At 40.8% G+C, this 27,485-nt stretch overlaps 1 protein-coding gene across 4 annotated transcripts in view; it reads left to right on the top strand.

Annotated features, from left to right (window-relative positions):
• THSD4 (thrombospondin type 1 domain containing 4) overlaps positions 1-27,485 on the top strand; it is a 552,284-nt gene that overhangs the window by 25,454 nt on the left and 499,345 nt on the right. For 3 of the 4 annotated variants that reach the window (XM_070621956.1, XM_070621972.1, XM_070621963.1), the window contains exons 2-3: positions 1,389-1,499; positions 13,127-13,196. In XM_070621956.1, coding sequence (XP_070478057.1) covers positions 1,468-1,499; positions 13,127-13,196 — 102 coding nt within the window. In that variant the 5' untranslated portion in view covers positions 1,389-1,467. Of the gene's footprint in view, positions 1-1,388; positions 1,500-13,126; positions 13,197-27,485 lie in introns of those variants that run through there. The other variant, XM_070621981.1, reaches the window with a different exon arrangement.

Raw genomic sequence — 27,485 nt, 5'->3', positions numbered from 1 at the left:
CTACTCTAGTGCTGGACTAAGCATATACATGTGTCCATTCATTTAATCTTCATGACCTGCAGCAGTTCTGTAGGCAGTATTATTATTTTTTTTTTTTGAGGAAGATTAGCCCTGAGCTAACATCTGCTTCCAATCCTCCTCTTTTTGCTGAGGAAGACTGGCCCTGAGCTAACATCCATGCCCATCTTCCTCTACTTTATATGTGGGACGCCTACCACAGCATGGCTTGCCACGTGGTGCCATGTCCGCACCCGGGATCCGAACCGGCAAGCCCTGGGCCGCTGAAGCAGAACGCACAAACTTAACTGCTGTGCCACCAGGCCAGCCCCTGTAGGCAGTATTTTTTATTTTTTTTATTTTTTATTTTTTATTTTAAAGATTTTATTTTTTCCTTTTTCTCCCCAAAGCCCCCCGGTACATAGTTGTGTATTCTTCGTTGTGGGTTCTTCTAGTTGTGGCATGTGGGACGCTGCCTCAGCGTGGTCTGATGAGCAGTGCCATGTCCGCGCCCAGGATTCGAACCAACGAAACACTGGGCCGCCTGTAGCGGAGCGCACGAACTTAACCACTCGGCCACGGGGCCAGCCCCTGTAGGCAGTATTTTTTAAACAGTTTAAACAATTTTTAAACAGTTGAGATGTAATTCATGTACCATTCACTTCACCAATTTAGAGCGTACAAGTCAATGGCTTTTAGGATACTCACAGGGTTGTGCAACCATCACCACAATCTAACTTTAGAACATTTTTGTCACCCCAGGAGGAAACATTTTACCCTCCCCATGACCCCTCTCCACCCCCCGACCCTGGCAACCACTAATATACTTTCTGTCTCTATAGATTTGCTTTTTCTGGACATTTCCTATGAATGGGATCATACAATATATGTGGCCTTTTGTGTCTGGCTTCTTTTATGTAGGATGATGTTTTCAGAGCTCATCCATGTTGTAGCGTATATCAGTATGCCGTCTATTTTTATTGTTAAGCAGTATTTTTACCTCTACTGTACAGCTGGGGAAACCGAGACACACAAGGGTGAAATGAGTTTCCTGTGGTCTAGTAGCCTTTAACAGATGGAGCTAGATTTCCAGTGCGGGTTTGCCTAATGCCAATTCTGCTATTAGCTTGGAGTCAGAGGTCATTATACTAATAGTAATTTATTGAACATCTTCTGTGGAACAGTCACTGTACTGAGTGTCCAGTAAATTTGCTACCTCATACTCATACATAATCAGATTTCAGTTTGAAAATCTGGTTACCATAAATGGGTAGTGGCATTTTTGTTTCAGTGTCTTCCATTTGCTCACTTCTGGTTTCATTGGCTGACTTAAGCTCTAGAATCTTTCTAAGAAAATGATGCTAAAAATAGCATTGTTTTTCCTTCTGTAGGATTTGAACACCACTCTCATCTGCAGAAAATTGGCAACATCTCCGAGGAGCCCTTGCTTTACCTGGGACCCCCAGCATCATGGTTGTTCCCCGTTTCATGGAGTCTTTCAGGTCAGTAGAAAACCTTTTAAAAAGAAAATAGGAGAATAAGAAATTTGATATTTGTTTTACTATATAGTTTCTTTTAGTAACCAGCCTTGAGGGTCTGCCTCTCACTGACATTTTTGATAGACTATGCACATATGTGAATAAGTTTGCTATTCACAAAGGCCACCGAGGCCTAGGGATCTGTGTCCTGTGCAAGGAGGTGCTTTGACTGAGATCCAAGTGGCTTGGTTTCTAGGCTGTGCCCTGCTATTTGCTAGGAGTCCTCTAGGCCTCAGATTTTTTTTTTTTTTAATAAAGGTGTTACTGGATCAGTGGATATTTATCCTAGTTGCACAATGGAATTATCTGAAGAACTTGAAAAAATATTGTTCTCTGGCTGCATCCCCACAGATTTTGACTTAATTGATCTGCTATACTTAAAAGGTGACCTCTGTGCTCCCTTCTGCTGAAAACATCTATGTCTTTCATCTGCATATTTCATTTGATCCTAATATCAACCATGGGCAGTCCATAGAAGAAATAGTATTACCTCTGTTTTGTAGATCAGAAAATCATTGCTCAGGGGCTGGCCCTGTGGCCAAGTCATTAAGTTTGCACTGTCGGCTTTGGCAGCCAGGGGTTTGCGGGTTCAGATCCCTGGCATGGACCTACACACTGCTCATCAAGCTGTGCTGGGGCAGCGTCTCACATACAAAAAAATAGAGAAAGATTGGCACAGATATTAGCTCAGCGACAATCTTCCTCGAGCAAAAAGAGGAAGATTGGCAACGGATGTTAGCTCAGCACCAGTCTTCCTCACACACGCACACAAAGAAAACTGTTGCTCAGAGAGCGTAACTCCTGGGGGCCACTTTCCTCTAGGGCAGAGTCAGGAGAGGGGCTCTGTTCTCGGGAACCGTAGTCCACGTGGCTGAGGCTGTTTTCCAACTTTTCTTTAAACTAATAGACCCTTTTAAAAATTCTTTAATCAAAATCCTATGTAAAATCTCATTATATAAAATAGCCAATGGCAGTATTCTATTAAGATAAATTTATTTTATAAGTTCAAATTTGTAATATTTAAACCTTATGAGATAAATGAGTCTGTTCTGTTAAACTCCAACATTGGAAATCAGGATTTATGGATGAGAGCTTATACATTGGCCTCAGCATCTCGTTTATTCTGTGACCTGTTTTAGCTGCACAGTGTTAAGAAAATCTTGATCCACACAGGTAAGTAATTCAGTTGGTAACAGTTCTTTGGTGGAGCTCATCTTGCAATCTCAGGATCCTCTTTAAATAAGTTGATTCAGAATTGAAAAAGAGGGAAAGGAAGAACTTTTTGTTTCAAACTTGGATCACTAAGGATATCTTGTAGTTTTTTTTTTTTTTTTCATAGCTATACAACCAGCCCCAAATGCCCAGGACTTACAATAAATAGTAAAATGGTCTATATAATGTGTTATTAGGATGGTGCCACATGTGATTGCCTGATCAAGGCTAGAGCATTTGCCAGGCAGATGCTCTTGGGCCTATGCCTGGCATTTAATCGAGAGTGTGTGAGCTTTAGTCTGTGGTTGCTTGTATAATTTTACTTGAATGGACATGTGCAGACCTGAAGTCCAAACACCCACGCAGAGCTTCAACCTTCTTCATCGATGGCATTCACAAGCATCAGAGAAGGCAGGAAAAGCTCCATTCTGAGGCCTCTGCAAAATCCAGCTGTTAACAAGGCAGCCCAAGACTCTTTAGGGCTGATATGTGGTATCTAATCTAAAGTAGCGTGTGTGCATTTTTTTAACCATAGTTTAGAAAATAATTTGAAAGATAGTTCAAGACATGAAATATGCATCCTATGTGTGGGAGCTCTAACATACTGCTGTAAAACCGCAGGGGAGTGAGAAATGCAGCTGTACCACTGGGTCACTTCAGGACCACAGGTTATTTGAACACTAGGACCCAATGCGGCACAGAGAAGTGGCGGCTCCAGTCAGATATTGAACTTGATTGAAAAGAGCAGTGGATGACCAAACGTGGGTTCACCATGTGGTAAGCAAGTATAAGTGTGGCTGCTATCAGAAAGGCTCCTACAAGTACTGAAGACCCTCAAAAATGTGTGCACCCAGACTGCACGGGAAGGGCGTTCATTTGGAGAAGTCCCTTTTGCGAAGTTTTTTTTTTGATGTCTTGGAATTTTAATTGATGCTCCTGCAGACAGTTAACCTCCGGTAATGATCTGTGGTATGGAGGCCATCTCCTTTCAAGGAAGGCCTGGTGGGCTTACCTCCACGCTGTGCATTATTTTGGAGAAATTGCCTACAGATTAGAAATTAGCAGGACGGGAGTAGTGGAAAGCTAGATGTGGTCTTGCTGCCCTCTGGGCGGAACTCAGGAAATCGTGACAGGCCTGCAGGATCAGCGTCCTGCTGAAGGGGTTGTTTGAACAGGGCTGCTCAGCAGGACATTTCTCTGAGTCCTGCTGTAAGGACTGGGAAGGAAAATATGAGTTCTGAGTAGAGGTGATTCTTTGGGAGCGCTCAGCGGGAGATTTCCATCAAGTCTCCTTCTTCATAAGCCAGGCACTCATAAACCATTCTACATTCTGCTTCTAGGGCCATGCACATATATTTTAACCTGAAAAAACCCCCAAGACTAGAGTGTCTTTTGTTTGAATGCTTTTCAAAATGTTCTGGGGAAAGGGCTATGGTTACCTTATGAGTGAGAGGTCTTTGGTAAAATTGGTAGATGAGAAACACATACACACACACACACACACACAAATTAAGGGCTTTTTAATATTTATCAAGGCAACCAAATGCATAAAGATCAGTTGGAAAAGTTGGAGGATTTCTCTACCTGTACAGAAAACAGGGCAAGATTAGAAGTTAGCTGCTAAGATAATCCCTGAGAGGAAAAAACTTTTAAGGGGATTCACAATTCTGATATGGAGAGATTTAGTTTAAAAATCCCCACAGAGAAACAGAAGGCCAGCTTTCTCCTTATTAAAGAGATGGAGAAGCCCTGATTGTTAACGTAGCAAGAGTGTCTCGGCCCTGCTCAGAGTCTGTAGTAATAAAGAGAATCACAGTTAAGCCAGCAGAAGAGACATAAGATTTGTATACTTAATGGAGTTGGTTAGGGAGCTGTCATTGAACCTTGGGCAAGCTCTGGATGCCATGCAAAATGCAGGGCAAGTAAAATCCTTTTGGACCCAAGTATGAGTCAAGTCTAGAGTAAGGAATGTTTGTCACCTGTTACAAATTAGAGAGGAAACAGCACTAAATGATATAGAAGTGTTTATATTTCTTAAAATCTTGCTCCAAATTGCGCACCTCTTGTTGTATGCACAGTTACATCTTTATGTGTGTGTTCACATTAGGGAAGGAGACACAATTTTCTCCCTAGAAGTCATATAAACAGGTGATGATAGCTACCTACCATGGCCAGCCAGCGAAGTCTCTAGAGCCAGTTGGCTTGGTCAGGGCTCTTCCTTGACCTCGAGGAGTGTTTTAGTATTGTTGACATATTTTGTGTTTGAAATGAAAACATAGATGAAAACAAAACTATTGAAAAAAGCCAAATAAGTGGTTGAATTGGCAGGAAATAAAATTGATTTAGTGATTCTTATTTTGAATAGTTTTTGAAGACATGCAGATGTAATTAGAAAGATTACAGAGTTAGATGGTGATTTTTATAGATCTGATGAAGGACAGTTCTTGATCATTTTCAGGGTGTTACAGGTTGATGCCCCTAGGTCAAGTGTTTGGTTTTAGTCTTCGGAAACGTAAGGCTTTTCTTTTCCTCGATATACGCTTCAGTAAAAGTGTATTGCTGTAATGCCTGTCAGCTAGTTTGCTTAGAAATACAACCAGAAGGGATTGAGGAAATAAGAAAGAGAAAGGTGGCTGTTTTGGGGCAACTGAAAAAGATCCTGAATATAGAAAGAAAGAAAGAAATGGGTTGAGAAAGTATGTTTGTAAGTGTGAGAAAGAGAATGTCCCAAATAGTGATATTTGAGTGATGATTGATCAGTGAAAACTGAGACTTCCCTCAGGGGTAGGGAAATATGTGTTAATTGGGAAGGGTCATGGGGTCAATCTGTGTCCCTATGTCCGTGACCAAGAAATGGGGTGGAGGAGGAGGAGAAAGAGGGGAAGGAAGAAGAAGATAAGAAACAGGGGGAGGAGGGCAGAGGGACAGGAGGAGAAGGAAGAGGAGAAGAGGCCAGGCTTGGATCATAAGTATTAAACTTCATGGTGTTGATAAGACAGGACAGAGTTTGTGTAGCCCACATCTAAATCACTACCCAGCTGATGCTGAATGAATATTTGTTGAATATTGAATGAATAAATTAATAATTATCTTTTGTTAAAAGAAATAAAGTAGAAAATTGATCAGGATCATTAATTACAAAAGTAGGTTAAAGCAGAAATAATACACACACACCTTTAACAGTTTATTTTTAACTTAAAACACATGTACATTCACTCACCAATTTTTCGACGTGGGGCCAACGACTTTTCTTTGAGCATGAACCCCTGATTGTCTTCCTTGTGAAGAGCACACCTATAAGCATTATCTGAGATTTCCATCTGGGTTTCTTTAAAGTGGAGTGAGAATTTAAAGACATTTGCAAAGCAATCCGAGTGCAGAATGATTCTAGATTTTTGTTATTTTTGTCCTTAATCATTTACAGTTGTCTCATCCACACCTAATTTGCCAGAAGTTTTTTTCTTGGCTACTTGCCTTTATTGAGTCTTTCCAAAGCATTCAGCTTCATTTTTGTAAAATCAGCTAACAACTCTTTTTGTGCTCTATTTCATGGGTTTGTGTACTATTTGAATATTTTATGTGATTACAAAGCAATTGATATAAACAGGTTTGGGAACATGGTTGAGTCTATGTGAACACGGCTCATCTGGTGGGAGCAGAAGAATACAAGTGTGCCAGGGAAGAACCTGCTGGAGTCTTTTCTGGGAAGCCCAGTAGGACCCTCTGAATGGTAGGCAGGAGGCTAGGAGGAAATAAAATAGTTTTTTGGAGGACTGCCCTGGCAAACCCCTACCTATAAAATGATGGCAGGCATTCAGACAGCATTGATTTTTCTTAATGCCTGGCACAGTCCTACATCTGGACCATGTCCTCATCACTCAGTACTTGACTGTGGGATTTGCTAGAACATTCTGTACCAAAAAGGGTACAATAGAGTCAAGGTGTGATCATTGGGCTGCCAACTACCCATTGCTTATGTACCCCAGTGGATTTATATGCCTCAGGTTAACATTGACCCCCCAGGGATCAGACCAATAACTCCAACTTATAGAAATCCACCTTTTAGGATTATCTTCCGTTTTCCAGTTCTTCTATTTTTCCAGCAGAGAATTCTGGGATGTATTTAGAAAACACTTTATTAATGAACAGTGTTGGTCACAGCAGCATTTTGCATTTCTTTAGTGACTGATATTTCCTCCTTCCTTCTCAATCTTCTTTCTCCCCACACTTCCTTCTTTCCTTCCATTCTTATACTCATTTGCTGTTTATCAGCCCTGAGTTTGGACCAAGACTGTGATGATTGTTCTACTAGCTGCACACATGTATCAGAAACCCTTTTCTCCAGGAACTACCATTCAGTAGGGGAATTTAGCAAAGGGTTTTGTGTTTTAAAAAGCTGTGCCATGACAGCACACCTCACTTTTCCAGAAGTCCTGGTCCAGAAAATACAAATGGCTGCAAGAGTCAAGAACCTGGAAATAAGCAATAAAAACCTGTGTGCAATGAGACTAGGTATCCTTAAGTCCATGCAATAAAAAGGAAACATTTAGTCCACGAAAGCCAGGCACTTCTTTTCCCAGAGCCTCTTTGGTCTTGGTTTGGCTGCAGCTTGGTGGTCTAAAGGTTTACGAGGGCAAGGCTGATCTGAAGGGAGCTGAGTTAAGAGGATGCAGGCTCATCCGTAGTATAGTCAGTGATGCCTGACAGCAGGGAAGAGACAGCAAAAGGCCAGGTGGATTCAGAAAGCCGCAAGCTTCTGGGCTCTCCACCTGCTCTGCTCTAGGGCTGCACAAATTGATTGCCATTCACACTGGTGACTCTGAGCCATCTAACAAAGGTTACTTAAGCTCAGCATACTCTGCATAAGAAAGCAGGGGAAATAAATAGAATGCATTTTTTTAAAGTTTGGGATTTAAATGGTTAGCTTCAATTATTTTAAAATTTAGAATGTTTTTAGAGTGAGGCTGGATAAATGAAGTATCCCACTTATTTTCTGATTATTTTTGCAAGCAATGACAGAAAGTAAAATGGATGTGTGAAGCCACAGCCTCATACAGACTAGGGAAGAAAACTCATGTGATGAAATGGCAAATGCTTGGTTTAAAGGTGTGTTGTGTCCTAATGAGGCCCTGGAGCACAGTGGTCAAGGGTCCAGGCCGAGTCTGACTGCTGGCATTGAAATCAGGCTTTGCCACTTAGTAGGTATGCGTGCCCTTCCATAAAAGCCTCTCTGTGCCTCAATGTCCTCACCTGCAAAATGGGTATAATAAAAGTATCTGATAGGATGGTTGTGGAGATTAAATGAATTAGTACTTGTAAGCGTTGAGATCAGTGGTAACCATCAAGTCTTCATTGGCTAATGTCATTTGTAACCCATCTCCCTCTCTTGCTGCCTTTTCTCTTAGCTGCTGTCAGAGGAAGGCAGAGGGTTGAGCTGAACAGGGTAAAATGCATGCTTAGCAAAAATTTTTGATCTCCAGAGCGCTGTAGGTTGAGATTTCGCTTCAATGCTAAGATTTTGCCTCTCTTTTGCTAAGGTTGGTATAATTTTACTAGTGATCAGGCTGCTCCCAAAATATCTCTTGGATTGTATTAACTGAAGAAGAAAAGTAGTAAAGTTTTTTTTTTTGCTGTTTTCCTTGTTTTGTTACTTGATATGCTCCAGTGTTGTTGAGTTTGCTGAGCTGATCCAAGGTACACAGCGGCTGTGACACGATCCACCCTCACTGCAGTTGAGGAAGGGTGGAGGTGGGGGTGGGGAGGGCTTGGCTAAGGCAAACCCAGAGCCCAGTTCCATGATGTAAATCTTGTACTGAATTTCAACGAGCATTGTTTTCTACATGAGGAAATGAAATGATGGAGTGTTTAAAATCTAGAACAGTGCTTGGTAAATGGCATAACTTTTTTTTTTCCTGACTGGTGTGAGATGTTGGGTTGTTTCTACTGCAAGGTGATTCGGAAAGTCTTGGTAGGAATGTGGCTTCCCCACTGCCTGGAGGGGAGTGTATGATTTGTTTGCCAAAAGCCCTGGTAGCCTTCAATCTGTCAAAACGTTGCAAGCTGAGAGCAGTTTGCCAAAGCAAACTATCAAAGTGAAATAACACACGAGTCGCACACACACAGACACACATATGCTCTCCTATTCCCCAAACATTAATTTTGAATTGGGTCAGGAGGAACAAGGATTTGGGCTAGATTGTCAGTGTTTTGAAGAGGTGTGGGCACGGCTACAGACTACCAATCAGATAGGTATGTGTGAGCAGGGTGGGGTATCCTAAAACAGAGTCTACTGAGCAGGGGTGGCAAACTTTCAGCCCTTGGCAGAGTTTCATCTGGCCCCTGGGGTTATATATTGCTCTGGCTGCTGTTATTGCAGCCCAAAGAATGATTTCCCCTCTGGGGGAATTTATTCTATTCCGTTCAGAGCAGAGCCCATTTAATAACTAAGATTTTATTCCACAATGAATTTTATTGGGTACCCCTATGCATTTTAACTTCGCTAGGGCCCAACTCAGTGAAGAAAAGAATCTTTTGAACATGTAAATATAACTTGTGTTGCATTTTTGCAACAAGAGGCACCAACAAACATTTTGCTGCCAGACCTTGTATAAATCCTGTGAAAACAAATTTTGGGGGAATCACATAGAAACTCAAAAGCACAACTGATTTTTATAAATCACTCATAAAAGCATAACTCATTTTTATAAATCACTCATAAATCACTCCTAAAGTGACTTTGGCCATTTTTTAATGTGTTAATTCACAATATTTCCACTTATCTTGAAATTACATGGGTCATAAGATGATGAAGCATCATTCATTAATTCAGTGAATTAGGTTCGGACTATAAAGCAGATACTCTGCTAGGGCTTGGGGATAAAGTAGTGACAAAACATGATCTCATGGAGCTCGTATCCTAGTGGACAGAGGGAGAAATTTAAATGAATAAGGACGCGGTATGTGTGATGGTGATGCTGTGGAGAAAAAGAAATAGGCTGGGCTGGGAGAGGGAGCCTGGTTTATATAGCGTCAGGGAAGCCTTAGGTGAAGAGACAGCTTTGGGCAGACACCTGAAGGAGAGAGGGAAGGAGGCGTAGACATTCCTGGGAGTAGAGTTGACCAGGCATCCTGGAATGCGGTTCCTCTCAGAGGAAAACCCAGAATCTTCCCTCCTCCGATCTTCCGCTCCCCTCCCTCCCCAAGTTCCCCTGCGTGTTATGGAAGCACAACCTGGGATGAGTGGTTCTGCAAAACTGTTCCTGATTGCATTACAAGTATGTGGCTGAGGCGTGTGCCAGCAACTTTGAGGAGCTGAGGTGTAACACAATTATGGAGCTGCTGTTTGTTTTCTTAACAAAACCATACCAACCTGGTGTTCTTTTTAAATGAGTAAACAGTGCCAGAATGTGTTACAAATGATCCAGGTTTTCAGGCACAGGTTCATAATGTGCTTTCTTGCACATTAACTCATTTGAGGTAGACAGGCCAGGTTATATTATTCTCATTTTACAGATGAGGAAACTGAGGCACAAGGTGATTTGCCAAAGGTCATGTAACCAAGGAGCGTAGACTCCTAGGTTGTGATGCGCATGTTACTTGGTTTAGAGGACAAATTGGATTCAGTAAGGATATAACTAGAAAATAACTATTCTTTTCCCACCACTGTGTTCAACCCACTTCTTTGGATGCCCTGCCCCATCCCTGCAAGACTCTTGGGCAGTTTTCTGGTCTATTGTAAGTTTAATGAGCAGTCTTGTTTTCAAGTATCAAAAAGTCCAAAAAAGGTGTCCATGGGAGGGGATAGCTTTGTTGATTGAATGCCTGTCCTTTTAGTATTAACCTCAGACATCAGTAACGTCACCATCTAGACCTGCACCCTTAGCGCCTTGTGTGCTTAGCACAGATCTGTGTCTCTGCATTGAACGGTATGGAAATAGAACATTTTCATCATCAGAGAAACTTCTATTGGACAGCACTGGCCTAGATCCTCTTCAAGTTATAAACCAATTCTTTGATTCTTTTCACCACTAATTTCATATTATCTATTTTCCTTGAAAGGATTTTGTGTATAGATATGGTACATTAAAAGAAAGTCTAGTCAGATATAAAAATTTCAGTCTCTCATCCAACTTAAAGCTTCTTTCCTCCCCTGGGCTGGGCCTGTAGTGGGGACGAGAGGGCTTGGCTGGCTCCTTCACACTCTTAGTTCCCCTCCCTGCCCACCCTGCCTTGTTAATTCCTCCAGGATGGAGCAGAGGAGAGGTCACTGGGCAAAGAGGATCTCGATAGGATTGGTGCTCTTTGTAATCTGGTGGTGCTGTCCTTGTTGGCAGATGTCTGAGTTCTGGATTCTCCTCTCTCAGGGCACTTTGGTTGGTCCTTTGGAGAACCTCTGCCTCACTGGGGGTCTCCTCTGCACATCACCTTATGACCCTCCCCCCACCTCCTGTACTCCACAGGTACACACCACACATCACCTGTCTTTTGGGGTCACCTAACCCTGGTGAGCAATCTTCTTTGATGAGGTCCTTGCTAGACAACCTAAGTCCAGCTTTCCATGGTACCCACGTAGCTCATGGGAAAAACCCAGCACCTCCTGCCCCTGCAAGCCCTAGAAACACAGGCTACTCCCACTCCAGCCTGCTGTCTCCACTCTGCCCTCCCAGACCCTCCAGCCAAGTTTTGGCTTTTAGATACTTTTCAGGGGAGAATCAGGCACCAGTCCTTACACCCCAAACACTGGGCCTTCAGATCAAGCTCTCTGAATGGTTGCTCTCCTTGCTTGGTCGGGGAGGGAGCTCTGATTTTCCTCCCCATAGGGGACTGGAGGCACTGTGCTCAGCACTCCTGCATCCCTCTTGAAAGAAATCCACACCTAGCAAACTTCTCCCATTCTCCAACCCACTCCCCACTGCTTGTACAGGCTGGAGGCGGGTGAAGGCCTACGGCTCAGGACGCAGGTGAGGGCAGTCGGGGACACCTCCTTTTCAGGTCCTAAATAGACAGTGCAGCCCTTCTCTTTGGAATGTGTGCATATGTAATACCCTTGGTCCTCAGCTTTGGGGCCTCAGCTGCAACTCTAAGACAACAAAAAGGATGTATTTAACACCTCCTTCCATGTCCTTTTGTCCTGCTTCTTGTCCCATCACACAGTCTCCACCAGTCTGTCCACATCCATTCTGTGCAGTCTGCTAGGGCTGGGCTCATTTTCATACAAAATGAGGGTTAGGGTGGAATTTGGGACACTCAGAGACGGCGAGAGCCTTTTCTAACTCCACAAGCCCTAATGCCAGATTCAGACAGGTTTTCCTCATCTCCAGCTCCACATGATGAGTTTTTCTTGGACAGGGACCGTGTTTCATATCTCGCAATTATTTTGGAGGCTTCAAAAAGGTTGAGAATCACTGAGTTAAACTGCCCTCAGGGTTAGACCCCCAAAAGGATTCAAAAGATAAGTAAGCAGAAGCAGTGGCCCTTTTGCAGGGATGCTTAAGACAACGCTGTTGATGATTTGAAATCAAGGGACTTTAGGCATTTTGATTAATTGACAATACTTGCCTCTCCTCTGACTGACTAACCTGCTGGGGGTTTTCCCCTCTGTCATCATCCATGATCCTTACAGATGAGAACACTGAGACTCAGAGACCTTGGCTTACCCAGGATCACCCAGATGGGAATGGGGGAGTTGGGATTCTAGCCTAGATGTGTTTGAATCCAAAACTTCACACTCTCCCAGCACACCCTGCTGTCTCGGGGCCAGCTGGCTCCTATTTCCACACCTTCCTTTTATTTGATGACAAGCCCTAATCAGGGCTGGTGACAGTGGGGCTTAACACAGCTAATCCCGCCCATGGAGAACATATGTGACACTGAAGGGCCACGGACAGGCAGAGGAAAGGTTCTGAGGAAAGCCTGGGGTGTAGGAGAGGGCCTTCCCTGGCCAGGCTCAGAAGCCCCACTTTTAGCCTGACTTACCAGCTCCCCAAGAAGCACGCATGCACTGGCACTTACTTTGGGACAGGCACGGTGTCTTATCTAATTCAGTCCTCGCCAAACCTCTGAGCCAGCTTCTGTGATCCCCATCTTACAAGGCAGGAGACTGAGGCTCACAGAGGTTGAATGTTCTGATCTAGAAACCCTGCTGGCAAGCAGTAAAGCTGGGTTTGATCCCAGATCTGCCCCATGCCGTGGCCAGCCCACAGCCCTGGGCTGCCTCCCCTCCCGGGGGCCAGCACTTTGCATCTTCACTGGGTCACATCCCAGGGCCAGGGTTGGACTGTTCTCGCCCTTCCAATGATGAGACGGAGATGCTGCCTTCCGCTGGATGCTGCTGCCTGGAACAAACTCACAGCCTGCCTGTTGCTATGTTTCCTTCTCAGTGTCCTGGGTTCCCTCCTGCTGCTTGGATTCCAGCTCGTCTGCCCACAGCCCTCCACTGAACACAGAAAGGTAAGCCATGGCCGTTCAGAGGCTTTCCTTCTCTGAACAAGGGGCTGAGGTCACTCCAGTCACAGCCCTGAGTTTTGTTCTATTTGGAGGTGAGTCACTGCTTATTCTGAGAGGAAACATCATTTATAGAATGTTCTTTAGTCCTTCTATCCCTCCTAAGTCCTTGGAGCTTAAAAATGAAGCTGGTACCCAGAGTCAGTTTCTGACCTGAGAGCAGTGCTGGCTTTGCAACTGGTGTCCGTTAGAAAGGGGCGGTTATGGAAAGGTCAGTGAGAAGACTCTACCCACCTTGGAATGGGGGAGCGCCAGCATGGAGCTTTTAGCCCCTCTAGGGACACCTTCAGGGGAAACAGGTACAGATGTCAGAGAGAGCAATAGCTAAAGCTGTGGCTGTAGCTACACAAGAGGATGCCCTTATAGGGAGCCAGGATCTTTGTTAGAAGGACACAGCCACTGCCGACCAGCACCCAGGCAGGGAGGGAGCAGGGAAATAAGGACCTGGCCCTGTCTTTGCTCCTCCCCGCCATCTCCTGCTGCTGACTCCTTTAGCTGAAGCCAACCCAAGACGGAAAATGAAAAGCCCTTGATGCAGTCCTCAAAGGCCCGCCTCCTGGGCAACAGGGCTGGGTGGAAAAGGGTGGTCAGAGCATCTGGAGGGACAAATGGACTGTATCAAGCATGCTTCCCTTCAGGCTTTGTGTGTTTCATAGTAGATGAACTATCTGCTGTTGCCTAAAGAAGCCAGCTACTGTCCTGCCACAGAGCAGGTGTGTGATAAATGTTTCCTTAGGAACAGATGCATAATGTGACTCTGAGAAGGTCCCTGAAATCCCTTTCTGCCCTCTGGGAGCTCCTCACGTCTACTTGTAATGAAATGCACACACTTCTGAGTGGAATACTAGGTCAGCCGTTTGTGTCTGAGTGTGACTGAGTTGGTTGGAACCTTTGCTGAGAGAAGGTTTTTATAGGGGATGTCCAGGAGAGAAAGAAGCAGAGAAAAGAGAGTATGTACACAGTTTTGGCTAGATAAGACCTTCTTGGGAGCAGCTCTTGATGATCTTGTCTGATTAGTCTAATTTCTTTTAGGTCTGTGGATTATGTTCTGGCTTTGTTTTTCTGGATCAGATATAAACCTATATTGTATTGTATTCCCTACTCTGACGTCAGCTCCATGAAAGTAGAATCTTACCTGTCTTGTTCACTGCCATGTTCCCAGCTCCTGGAATACAGCCTGCATGTTGTAGGTGCTCAATAAACTACTTGTTGAATGACTAACTGAATGAATGGAAAACCTGGCCAAGGTCTAAGCATCATTTTGTTGGAGTCACTTGGAAATGTACACCCCTTCACTTCACTGCATCATCCCTATTCATAATTTTGAGAATCAGAGGACAACTACTGTAGATTGAGTGTCTGTGTCCCCCCAAATTCATAGGTTGAAACCTAATCCCCCATGTGATGGTTTTTGGAGGTGGGATCTTTGGGGGGTGATTAGGTCGTGGGAGTGGAGCCCTCATGAATGGGATTAGTGCTCTCAACAGAGTCGTGAGAGAGCTTGCTGCTCTGCCATGTGAGCTTACCAGAAGTCTGCAACCCAGAAGACGGCACTATACTGGCATCCTGGTCTCGGACTTCCAGCGTCCAGAACTGTGAGAAATAAATTTCTGTTGTTTACAAGCCACTCAGTCTGTGGTACTTTGTTTTAGCAGCCCAAACTTACTAAGACAAAAATTGGCACTGAGAAGTGGGATTGCTGCTGGAACAAATGTAGAAGTGGCTTCAGAACTGGGTAAAGGGTAGAGGCTGGAAGAGTTTTTAGATGCATGCTTGAAAAAGCATACATTGCCGTGAATGGACTTTAAAGGCAATTCTGGTGAGGGCTCAGAAAGAAAAGAGGAGAAGCTGTAGAGAGAGCCTGTGTACTTAGAGAACAGAAAGTTGGTAGAAATATGGATGTTAAATGCCATTCTGAGGTGGTCTCAGATGGAAATGAGGAATATGTTACTGGAAACTGGAGGAATGGCCGTGCCTGTTGTAAAGTGCCAAAGAACTTGGCTGAATTGTGTTCGTGTTCTAGTGTTTTCTGGAAGGTAGAACTTGCAACCAATGAAATTAGGTATTTAGCTGAAGCAATTTCTAACCAAAGTGTTGAAGGAGTGGCCTTGTTTCTCTTGATGCTTGTAGTAAAATGTGGGAAGAGAGAAATGACTTAAAGGTTTGGAAAATTCTCAGTGTATCCACGTTGAAAAGATAGAGAAATCTTGTTCTGGGAAGAACATTAAGGGTGTGGCTGAGAGACCATTTGATAAGGAGATTAGTCAGCCATCTTGACAGAAGCTGGGAGCTATTGTCCAAGACAATGGAAGGATGCAGAGGAGGGGCTGCTGGGCCTTCTGACCTTGGCTCACCTCTGGTGTCACCTCACTTGGTGGTCTCCACTCTCTGCACTCTGGTACTGAGCTCCTTGGCTGTCCAGTTGCTGCTGCATTTGGCCCAGGGAGGCACGGGCTGTGCCCAGCAGAGCTGTGGGGGCATGGCTGCCTCCACCTAGATTGCAAAGGACATGACCTCCCAGCAGGGTTGTGGTCCTGGAACCCCCAACCCAGAGAGCTGCAGTGGGGACAGGGCTGTCTAAAGCTCTGGGGGCAGGGCAGCCTGGAGCCTTGGGGCCCCACCCCTTGCCCAGCAAAGCTGTGGGCAGGGGGGTGGAACACTCAGTCAAGGAAGATTATTCTTGAGCTGTAACGTCTAGGGAAATTTGCCCCATTGGGGTTTGGACTTCCTTGGGACCTTTCACTCTTTTCTTCTTTCCTCTTTGTCGCATTTGGAATGGGAATATCTGTCCTGTGCCTGTTTCCCCATTGTATCTTGGAAGCGCATAACGTGTTTGATTCCATGGGTTCACCGCGGGAGAGCAGTTTGCCTCAGTATGAATCAGTCTCACCATATCTGATGTAGATGAGATTTAGATGAGACTTTGGACCTAGACTTTAAAGTTGATGCTGGAGCCGGTTAAGACTTTTGGGGCTATTGGGGTGGAATGAATGTATTTTGCATGCAAGAAGGACATGAATTTTGGGGGGTCAGGGGTGGAAAGCTATAGACTGAATGTATCCCCTGAAATTCATATATTGGAACATAATCCCCAGTGTGGTGGTATTTGGAGGTGGGGCTTTTGGGAGGTGTTAGGTCATGAGGGGATTGGTGCCCTTATAAAAGAGATCCCAGAGAGATCTCTTGCCCCTCTGCTATTTGAAGACAGAGCAAGAAGGCTATTGTCTATGAACCAGGAAATGGGCTCTCCCCAGACACCAAATCCTCTGGCTCCTTAATCTCGGACATCCCAGCCTCCAGAACTGTGAAAAATAAATTTATGTTCTTCATAAGCTGCCTAGTCTGATATTGTTGTTACAGCAGCCAGAATGGACTAAGACGACTGTCTATTTTCATTATTAAGTTATATTATTCATTATTGTTTGGAATTGCCAGGGTTGTTAATCCTAATAGTTGAATCAATCTACCAGTGTTCTTTTTTGTTGTTGTTATTCAAATAGACCATCATAGCTGAAAATATTTTATAAATGATCAATTTACTTTGCTATCTGTTAATTTTTCAAGTTACCCTGGACAATATAAATATAGCCTGAGCAAAAGGTTCACAAGTAAATATTGCCCTCATGTTTCTGAAAGTGTTTGTTCTGAGAAATCAAAAGAAAAAAGGGTTATGAGTTTCTTTAGGATATTAAATTTAAAAATTAAGCAAAATATATCACACCTTGGTATACTGTACCTTCTCGTCAAAATATTTTTAAGAACTCTGCAGTAGAAAGATTAAAAAAAGTTTTTTTGGAATCATTTGTGGATTCTTTTACTTGGAGAATGTAATTTTAGGACTATCCTGAAATATAATTCTGTGGATTTCAGCTGCCAGGGTCATTGTCACTCGCCCCGGAGAAGAAAGGATTCAGTGCTTTCTTGGCGGGTGGATTTCTTCTTGATGTTTCATTGGAGTTTGTGGAGCCATGGTTGTCATCCTGCCTGGTTATATCCTCAAAATCCTGGCGGCAGAAGCAATATTGGCAGGAGCATCATCCATTTATTTCTGCCACATAAGAAGTAAGGAGATACTTATTAAAAAGAAGCCGAGGGGCCGCCCCCTGGCTGAGTGGTTAAAGTTCGGCACGCTCCACTTTGGCGGCCTGGTTTCTGGGTTCGGTCCCAGGTGCGGACCTACTCCACTTGTCAACCATGCTGTGGAGGCATCCCGTGTACAAAGTGGCGGAAGACTGGCACAGATGTTAGCTCAGGGTTAATCTTCCTCACAACAACAACAAAATAAAGGAGTTGAAAATCTTTTTCTATAAAGGGCCAGTTTTGAATGTTTTAGGCTTTCTGGGCTACAAAGTCTCTGTCACAACTACTCAGCTCTGCTTTTGTAGCACAAAGGCAGCCATAGGCAATGCTTAAATGAATGGGCATGGCTGTGTTCCACTAAAACTTTATTTACAAAAATAAGTAGTGGCTGGATTTGTCTCTTGGGCCAGTTTGCTGACCACTGCTCTAAGTCAGGATAGGGAGGAGTTAAATGCAAGTAGACGTGTTTTGGAATTTGAAGTTGAAAATTGTCTCCTCCTGGGACTTTAAGGAACACAGAGGATTTGAGGAAAAAAAAGTATATTATTTCATTAAAACATAAGAATTATGATTGCTATCAATTGTTTTCATTACTTAGATAAATCATAATTGAATTCCTGCTGACCCATTGTTTTGTGGTAAAATCCGCTCCCACTCTCTAACAGAGAGCAGCAGAAAGAATTAGAAAACCATTTGTGGTAAATGCTTAAGGGACAGCATTACTAATTTGTGCATATCGTAGTTTAGCATGTCTATGAAAACTACCCACTAAAAGACATCTCTTTTTCTTTCTCGTTACAACAGCATGTCCAACTTTAGCATATGGAAGCATTTCTACAGTCTAAGTTATTCTGAGGAAAAGACATAATTTGTAAATGCTGTCAAGTAAACTATGCATTTCTAAATGCTGCTCGGGTGATTGGATACGTCTCTGTAAAAACCGTCCTGTAATAGTGCAAGAAAAGAGGACTCTGGTGCAGTGTGAATAGCTCTCTCCAGATATTTCTGTCCAGAAGTCTTCCTCTTGCTCCTGCAACATGGGCAGTATCACAAAGGATGGCCCAACCTCTGTTCTTGGTGGTTGTTTAATGACATATGGCAAATGATTATATTTTTAAAACTCTCTTTGACTTCATTTGCAAATAACGTAAGACTAAGAACGAAGACTAAGAGCAGGAAAAAACTTGACCGAGACTTTAATAAAAACCACTCATTATTAGCAAGGGAAAATATGTTGATTGTAAAAAGCTTTTAGGTTAATGAAACTGTTCTACTGTCTGCCCAACAGACATTCACTGAGCAAGCTGCTTTACAAGTCGTAATGTGTGTGGTCAACATAATCTCTACAGGAAAGAATCATGATACATTGTACTTTATTTCTACAAATGGAAAATCACATGTATACTTTCATCATAACTGCTCAATGTGTTCTTTTTAAGTTTACTTTTTTTATTTAAAGTATGCATGTTTGTTAAAGAGAATTTAGAAAACAATGAAAAATTAAAAGAAGGAAAAAGGGACTTACTCCTGGGGCCACCGGCCAAAGAGAAGTGCTCTTCAACATGTTATTTATAGAAACTTGCAAACAAAAAGAACAGAGACACTACAGAATGAAGTAAGGGTGGAGTGAAATATTTGTGTTGCTGACTGATTAGCAAGCCTCAGTGTGAACAGCAGGGACCTTGTAGTGGGTCTAGAGCCTACTATTATTGCACACGAGGTGCAGCCAGTGACTTCAGATTGCCTCTTGACAATGTCACACAGTTGGATATGAACAGAAAGCCTATGGAAGGGCAAAAAGAACTTGTAGACTATATAAAATTTCTCATATTACTGCTGCTATAGTCAAGAAGAAGAAAGGATAAAACAGTAATGCTTTTAGGAGAAAACATGAAAATATCTGCAATATTTAGGGCAGGTAAGGATTTCTTAAACAAGACACCAAAAGAACTAACTGTGAAAGAACTGGACTCTGCTAAAATTGAGGACTTTTGTTTATCAACATACACCATAAAAAGAGTGAAAAGATAAGCTATAAACAGGGTGAATATATTCACAATAATATATTTGACAAAAGATTCATGTTCAGAAGTATTTAAAAAAGACCCACTTAAGAAATTAAGAGTTAAGCAATCCAGTTTTAAAGTGGGCAAAAGACTTGAACAGACACTTCATGTAAAAGGATATTCTCGTGGCCAGTATGAAGAGGTGCTCAATCAAAATCATTGGTCCTTAGGGAAATACAAATTAAAATGAGACACCAGCAGAATGGCTTAAAATGAAAAACACAGACAGTACCAAGTGCTGATGAGGATGCGGAGCAACTAGGACTTTCATACCTTGCTGGTGGGAGTTTACAATAGTGAACCCTTTGGAAAACTGTTTGGCAGCATATCTTTAAGCTAAACACATGCCTGTTCAATGACCTGGCTATTCTACTTGTAGGTATTTCCCAAGAGAAATGAGTGCATGTATCCACCAAAACATATGCATAAGAATGTTCATAGTAGTTTTATTTACAATAACTCAAAATTAGGAATAATCCAAAAGTCTATCAACAGGAGAATGGATAAATAAATTATAGTACATCCATACAAGATAACATGAAACAACAATTAAAAACTAGACTTGTGTTTCCAGGCACAAGATGGAACAACAGGGATTGGGTTGACCTTTCCTTCTAGAACAAAAGCAATATGGCCAAGATAGAACGACAGGGACCGGATTTTTTCTTACCCTGTCACAGGAAACAACCAAAGCTAAACCAAAACAGACAACATATGTGAAACAGTGGTTTTCAAAACCCTGGATATCAATCAGCAAAAGACAGCAATCCCTCAGAGAGAGAGAGCTGAACCCTAAACTTTTCCCAGCTAATTGCCTTGAGAGAGTTTCCCATCCTTGGACGGGAGGAGGAAATGGGAATCCAGGCAGAACCTGTTGGACTCCTTGAGTTAAGGAGATGGATTTGGGAGTCCAGCAAGACCACGGTGGTGAGGTCTGCAGGACAGAGTACCAGAGAGGAGAGAACCACACAGAGAGGGGACTACAGAGATCTGCAGGGGTCTTCCTCAAGGATGCAGCACGGTACTGATCAGCACGTGCATGTGAGTTCACAACCTGAGGCCGAAAATGAACCTTTCAAAAAGATTAAAGGGAACAGCACCTGGTACTCACACAGGACCAGAAACAGTGACTCTTTTCAGCAGCCAGACTTCAAAAACTCATAATTCAGGGATATTGGAAAGAATACTCAGGAATCTCTTGCCTTGGTACTGGGGGAATAATTGACCCTAGACTGTGCATCCGTCTAGACCTAACAAATCATAAAAGTACTACTGGAAAGGATCAAACTGTTGCTAAATAACTTAACTATCCCAGCACAAAGCTCACAAATATAGGAATATAAAAATATTCAGCACCCAAAAAGGTAAAATTCAAGATGTCTGGCATTTAGTGAAAGATTACCAGACATGCACAGAAGCAGAAAAACATTAGCATTGTTCTTCATAATGAGGAGAATAATCAGTCAATTGAAACCAACTCAGAATTGACACAGATTTTAGAATTTGAAGACAAGGATATTAAAAGATATTAAAACTGAATTCCGGGGGGCCAGCTCTGTGGCCAAGTGGTTAAGTTTGAGTGTTGTGTTTCAGTGGCCCAGGGTTTTGCTGCTTCTGATCCTGAGTGCGGACATGGCACGGCTCATCAGGCCATGCTTAGGCGGCATCCCACATGCCACAACTAGAAGGACCCACAAGTAAAAGTATGCAACTATGTACTGGGGGGATTTAGGGAGGAGAAGGAGAAGGGGAAGAGGAAAGAGATTGGCAACAGATGTTAGCTTAGGTGCCCATCTTACTTAACAAAACAAAACAAAACAAAACTGTATTCTGTATATTCCAAAAGTTAAGTAGAGGCATGGAAGATACAAAAAACACTCTCATCAAACTTCTTGAGATCAAAATGACAAGATCTGAGATGAAAAATACACTGGATGGGATTAATGGCAAATTAGAGAGTACAGAAGAAAAGATAAGTGAACTTGAAGATGTAACAGTAGAAACTCTCCAAAGTGAAATACAAAATGAAAAAAAGAATTTAAAAAGATGAATAGAGAATCAGGGAGCTCTGGAACAACTTCAGGTGGGCTGATACATGTGCCATTAGAGTATCAAAAGGAGAAGAGATGGAGGGACTGACAGGAAAAATATTAAAAAAATAATATTTGTAAATGTTCCAAATTTGGTCAAAACTGTGAACCCAAGAATATCAACGAACTCCAAGAAACATGAAGAAAATGGCATCAAGTCAAACCATAGTCAAATTGCTCAAAACTAGTGATAAAGGAAAAAACTTTAAAAGCCTCTAGGAAAAAAACACATTACATACACAGAAACAAAGATAAGACATCAGATTCCTTGTCTCCTGTCACTCATGCAAGTGAAGCAACATCTTTAAAGTACTGAAAGAATAAAACTCTCAACCTAGAATTCAATACCTGGAAAAAAAATCTTTCAAAAATGAAAGTAAAATAAAGACATTTACAGACATAAAAATGCTGTACTATACCTGCACCACAAGAATTGTCAAAGGAAATTCTTTAGGCAGAAGGAAAATGAGATCAGATGGAAATATGGATCTATACAAAGGAATAAAATGCACCAGAAATGATAACTACGTGAGTAAATATAGAAGGTTTTTAAAAAATTATTTAAATCACTTTTAAATATTGACTTTTAAAATAAAAATAATAATGTGTTTGGGGTTTCTGATATATGTATAAGTAAAATGTATGACAATAGTATAAATGCCAGAAGAGGATAAATGGAAGCAGAGTATTGTAAGCTCTTATAATATATGTAAAATGGTATCATATTACTTAAAGGTAGACTTTGATAAGTTAAAGATGTATACTCTAAACCTTAAAACAACCATTAAGTAACAAAACAAAGGATTTTAGCTCACAAGCCAAAAAAGGGAAAAAATGGAATCATAAAAATAATTCAAAAGAAGACAGAAATAGAGGAAAAGAGATCAAACAACAGACGGGATAACTAGAAAACAAGTAGCAAGGTGGTAGACTTAGATATAATTATATTAGTAATCACAAAAACACCTTACCTGAAAGACAGAGATTGACAGATTGGATAAAAAACAAGACACACACCTGTATGCTATCTATAAGAAACACCCTTAAAGACACACATAGGTCAAAAGTAAAAGGATGGAAAAAGATACCATATTAACAGTAGTCGCAAGAAAGCTGGAGGGACTCTATTACTATCAGATAAAGTAGATTTTAGAGCAAAGAATATTACCAAGGATAAAGAGGGTCATTTCATAATGGCAAAGGAGTCAGTTCGTCAAGAGGACTTAACAATCCTAAACATTTATGTACCTAATAATAAACCTTCAAATTATTGAAGCAAAATCTGATATAACTGCATAAAGAAACAGACAAATCCACAATTATAGTCAGAGATTTCAGTATCCCTTTCTGATACTGATAGTGCACACAGACAGAAAAGTCAGTAAGAATGTAGAACACTTGTCTGACTATCAACCAGCTGGACCTAGTGGACATTTGTAGAGCATTTCCTCAAACAAAATTAGATATGCATTCTTTTCAGGTACATGAAGAACACTTATCAAGATAGATCATATTTTGGGCCATAAAACTTAGTCTCAGTACAACAGGATTCAAGTCACAGACAGTTTGTTCTCTGATCACAATGGGATTAAGTTGGAGCTCAGCAACAGGAAGATATCTGGAAAATTCCCAAATGTTTGGAAATGAAGTAACACACTTCTAAACAATCCATGAGTCAAAGAAGAAATGAAAGGGAAATTAGAAAGTACTTTGACCTGAGTGAAATTGAAAACACAAAATATCAGAAATTGTGGAATGCTGCTAAAACAGCACTTAGGGGAAAATATATATAACTAAATACCTATAAAGACAAAAAGGTCTCAAATCAATGACCTCAGACTCCGCCATAAGCAACTAGTAAAAGAAAAGTAATTAAAGTAAGAAGAAAGGAAATAATACAGATCAAAGCAGAAATCTATAAAATAGAAACAGAAAAACTACAGAGAAAACCATGTAAACCAAAAGCTGGTTCTTTGAGAAAATCAATAAAATGGATAATCTTGGGCTAGAGTGATCAGGGAGAGAAAACAGTGAAGACACAAATTACCATTATCACAACACAGAGTAGTGAAATCACTACACATTCTGTAGATATTAACAAGATAATAAGGAAAGATTATGAATACTTTTATTCCTGTAAATTCAACAATTTAGATGAAAAAGACAAACTATTTGAAGCATGTAAACTACCAAAGCTCCCTGAAGAAGAAGTAGATAAGCTATTTCTTCTAGATAACCTATAGAGTAGTTCTATATTTATTAAAGAAATGGAATTTGTAGTTAAAAGCCTTCCTGCAAAGAGAGCTCTGGTTCCTGATGGTTTTACTGGTGAATTCTTACAACCATTTAAGGAATAAATAATAGTAATTTTGGGCCAACCTGGTGGCACAGTGGTTAAGTTCGCTTGTTCCGCTTTGGTGGCCCGGGGTTCGCCACTTTGGATCCCGAGTGCGGACATGGCACCGCTTGTCAAGCCATGCTGTGGTAGGCGTCCCACATATAAAGTAGAGGAAGATGGGCATGGATGTTAGCTCAGGGCCAGCCTTTCTCAGCAAAAAGAGGAGGATTGTAAGCAGATGTTAGCTCAGGGCTAATCTTCCAAAAAAAAAAAAAAAAAAAAACCAAAACTAATTTTACAGAAACTCTTCCAGGAAATTGAAGAGGAAAAAACTTCCCAACTTATTCTGTGAAACCAGCACTTCATACCAAAGCCAAATAAAGATATTACAAGGTAAGAAAACTATGGGTGATTATCCCTTATGAACATAGATACAAAAGTTCTTAAATTTTACCAAATTAAATCCAACTTATAGGAAATGATAATACATCGTGAAGAAAAAGGCTTTATTCCAGGAATACAAGGTTGGTTTAGCGTTTAAAAATGAATCAATGTATTTCATCATATTAACAAACAAAAAAGAAAAACCATATGATTATCTCATTAAATGCAGAAAAATTTTGACAAAATCTGACATCCATTCCTGATAAAAATCTCAGCAATGTAGGAATAAAAAGAAACTTGGCTTTAACCTGATAAAGGACATCTACTAAAAATTATAGCTAATTATGCTTAATGGTGAAAGACTGAATATTTTGCTTCTAAGACCAGGAAAGACAAGGATGTCTTGTCTCACCACTTCTATTCTACATTGTACTGGAAGTTTTAACCAGTGCAGTAAGGCAATGAAAAGAAAGAAAATGCATCCAGATTGGAAAAGAAGAAGTAAAATTGTCTTTATTTGTAGACAGAAAAATTATCTGCAGAAAATCTGATGAAATCTAAAAAAGGCTTCTAGAAATAAGTGAGTTTAGCTGAATTATTTTATATAAGATCAATATGCAAAGAGTCAACTGTATTTCCATCAACTGCCAATGAACAACAGAAAAATTAAAAAAGAATATCGTTTACAATAGCATGAAAAATATGAAATAAAGATAAATCTGACAAAAGATGTGAAAGACCTCTACACTTATAACTGCAAACCATTGTTGAGAGAAATTAAAGGACACTTAAATAAGTGGAGAAATATACAATGTTTGTGAATCAAGAAACTCAATACTGTTAAGGTATCCATTCTCTCCAAATTAATCTATAGATTTAACACAATTCCAATAAAATTTCCAGCAGACTTTTTGCAAAAATTTCAAAAATACTTATGAAAATGCAGAGGACCTACAATAGCCAAAACAAGTTTCAAAAAGAAGTACAAAATTGCAAGAGTTACACTACCTGATATTTATATTATTATAAAGCTACAGTAATCAAGATAGCATGTTATTGGTGTAAAGGTAGATAAATAGAGAGTGGAACACAATAGAGAACAGAAATAGACCCACAAATATAAGGAAAACTGATTTTTGACAAAGGTGCAAAGATAATTGAGTGGAGAAAGGGTAGTCTTTTAAACAAATAATGCTGGAACAATTGGATATCCACTTGCAGAAGAGTGAACTTCAATCAATACCTTTCACAATATACAAAAATTAACTCAAAATTGATCATAGATCTAAGTATAAAACCTAAATCTATAAGCCTTCTAGAAGAAAACAAAGGAGAAAATGTTTGTGACTTTGGACAGATTTTTTAGATACAACACCAGACTCATAGTTCATAAAAGAGAAAGTTGACCAATTGAACTTTATCAAAACTACTAACTTCTACTGTTCTGCGACACTCTTAAGAGAATGAAAAGGCAAGCCAGAGGCTGAGAGAAAATATTTACAAAGCATATATTTGATAAAGGACTTGTATTCAGAATATATAAGGAACTCTGAAAACTCAATCATAAGGAAAAAACAAAGAGATACAAAAGTAAGCAAAAGATTTGAAATGATACTTCACCAAAGAAGATACATGTTAGCAAACTGACAAGTAAGCTCAAGAATGATGCTCAACATCATTAGTTATTTAGGGAAATAGAAATTAAAACCACAATGAGTTATAACTACATACCTATTAGAGTAGCTGAAATGAAAAAGACTCATCATACCAAGTCCTGATGGGGATATGGAGGAACTGGTTCCCTCATGCACTGCCAGTGGGAATATACAAATGATAGATTACTTTGAAAACAGTTTGGTAGTTTCTTAAAAAGTTACACACCTGCCTGTCATGTGATGTAGTATTTATCTAAGAGAAAAGGAAATATATATCCATACATAGGCTTGTACATAAATGTTCATAGAAGCTTTATTTGCCATAAACTGGAAACAACCCAAATGTCCGTCAACAGGTGAATGGATGAACAAAGCTTGGTTTATCCATACAAAGAAATACTACTCTGCAATGAAAAAAGGGGAACTATTGATATATGCTACAACATGGATGAATCTCAAAATAATTATGCTGAATGAAAGAACCTACACAAAAAATGTACATACTGTATTACTCCATTTCAATAAACTTCTAGGAAATGTAAAATAATCTATAGTGACAGAAAGCATATCAGTGTTTGTAGGGGATGAGAGGAAGGGAGGATGACCAAGGCGTGCAAAGAAACTTTTTGGGTGATGGATATGAGCGTTATCTTGATGATGGTGATGGTTTCATGGGTGAATACATATGAGCAATCTTATCAAATTGTACACTTCAAATATTATAATTGATTGTGTGTCAGTTATAATTCAGGAAAGCTGTTAAAAATAAACTACTGAGATAAGCAACAACTGAATGAATTTCACGTGAATTCATTCAGTGAATTCACTGAATAAATTTTTCCTATTGATCATAAGAAGCCAGAGACAAAAGTACCTCCAGTATGATTCCATTTATATTTAGTTCAAGAACAGGCAAAGCTCATCTGTGGTAAAAATAAAATCACAATAATGGGTACCTATGTGGGCATGAGTACTGACTAGCAAGAGAGCATGAGGAAAGTTTCAGGGATGTTGGAAATATTCCAAATCTTGGCCAAGGTGGTGGTTATTATAGGTCTTAAGAGTGTAAAATATCATACATTTACAACGAGCATACTTTATGCACTCCCTGTATATTATACCTCAATGAAAGAAAGGAGGGGAGGAAAAGGAGGAAGAAGTGCATAAAATGCCAGTACTGAAATGGTCATGAAAGTCCTTGGAGCAGTGTGGGATTGTCCTTTGAGAATTACCGGGAAACAAAGATGCTCTTCAAAGGACAGCATAAGGCACACTCTCATTAGCGAGTGTCCAGCTACAGAACCCTTGCAGAATTGGAAGCTGACTCTCAAGCAGACACTGTGTCTTTTCCAGCTGGTATTTGTCAGGCCTTCTGTTTCTAATGGCATAAATATAACTGACTGCTTCTGAAAAATTAAGCGTATTTCTACTTATGAGAAATGAAGAAATTAAAGTAAAAAGACCTTATTAAGGACTGGAAGAATGTCAATGCTCACTAATTCATGCTGTGCCAAATCTCTTGGATTCAAATCCAACAGCAGAAAAGTCAAATTTGCTTCTTTTACAAATAGAGTCGCAAACTTAGGACTTTGTGTTTGGAATACAATGTAGCAGGAAGAGAG

Source organism: Equus przewalskii, chromosome 1, assembly GCF_037783145.1.
Source record: "Equus przewalskii isolate Varuska chromosome 1, EquPr2, whole genome shotgun sequence".
In the NCBI taxonomy this organism is placed as follows: Eukaryota; Metazoa; Chordata; class Mammalia; order Perissodactyla; family Equidae; genus Equus; species Equus przewalskii.
The sequence above is the reverse complement of the archived record's forward strand: the minus strand, read 5'-3'. Positions and strand labels throughout refer to the sequence as shown.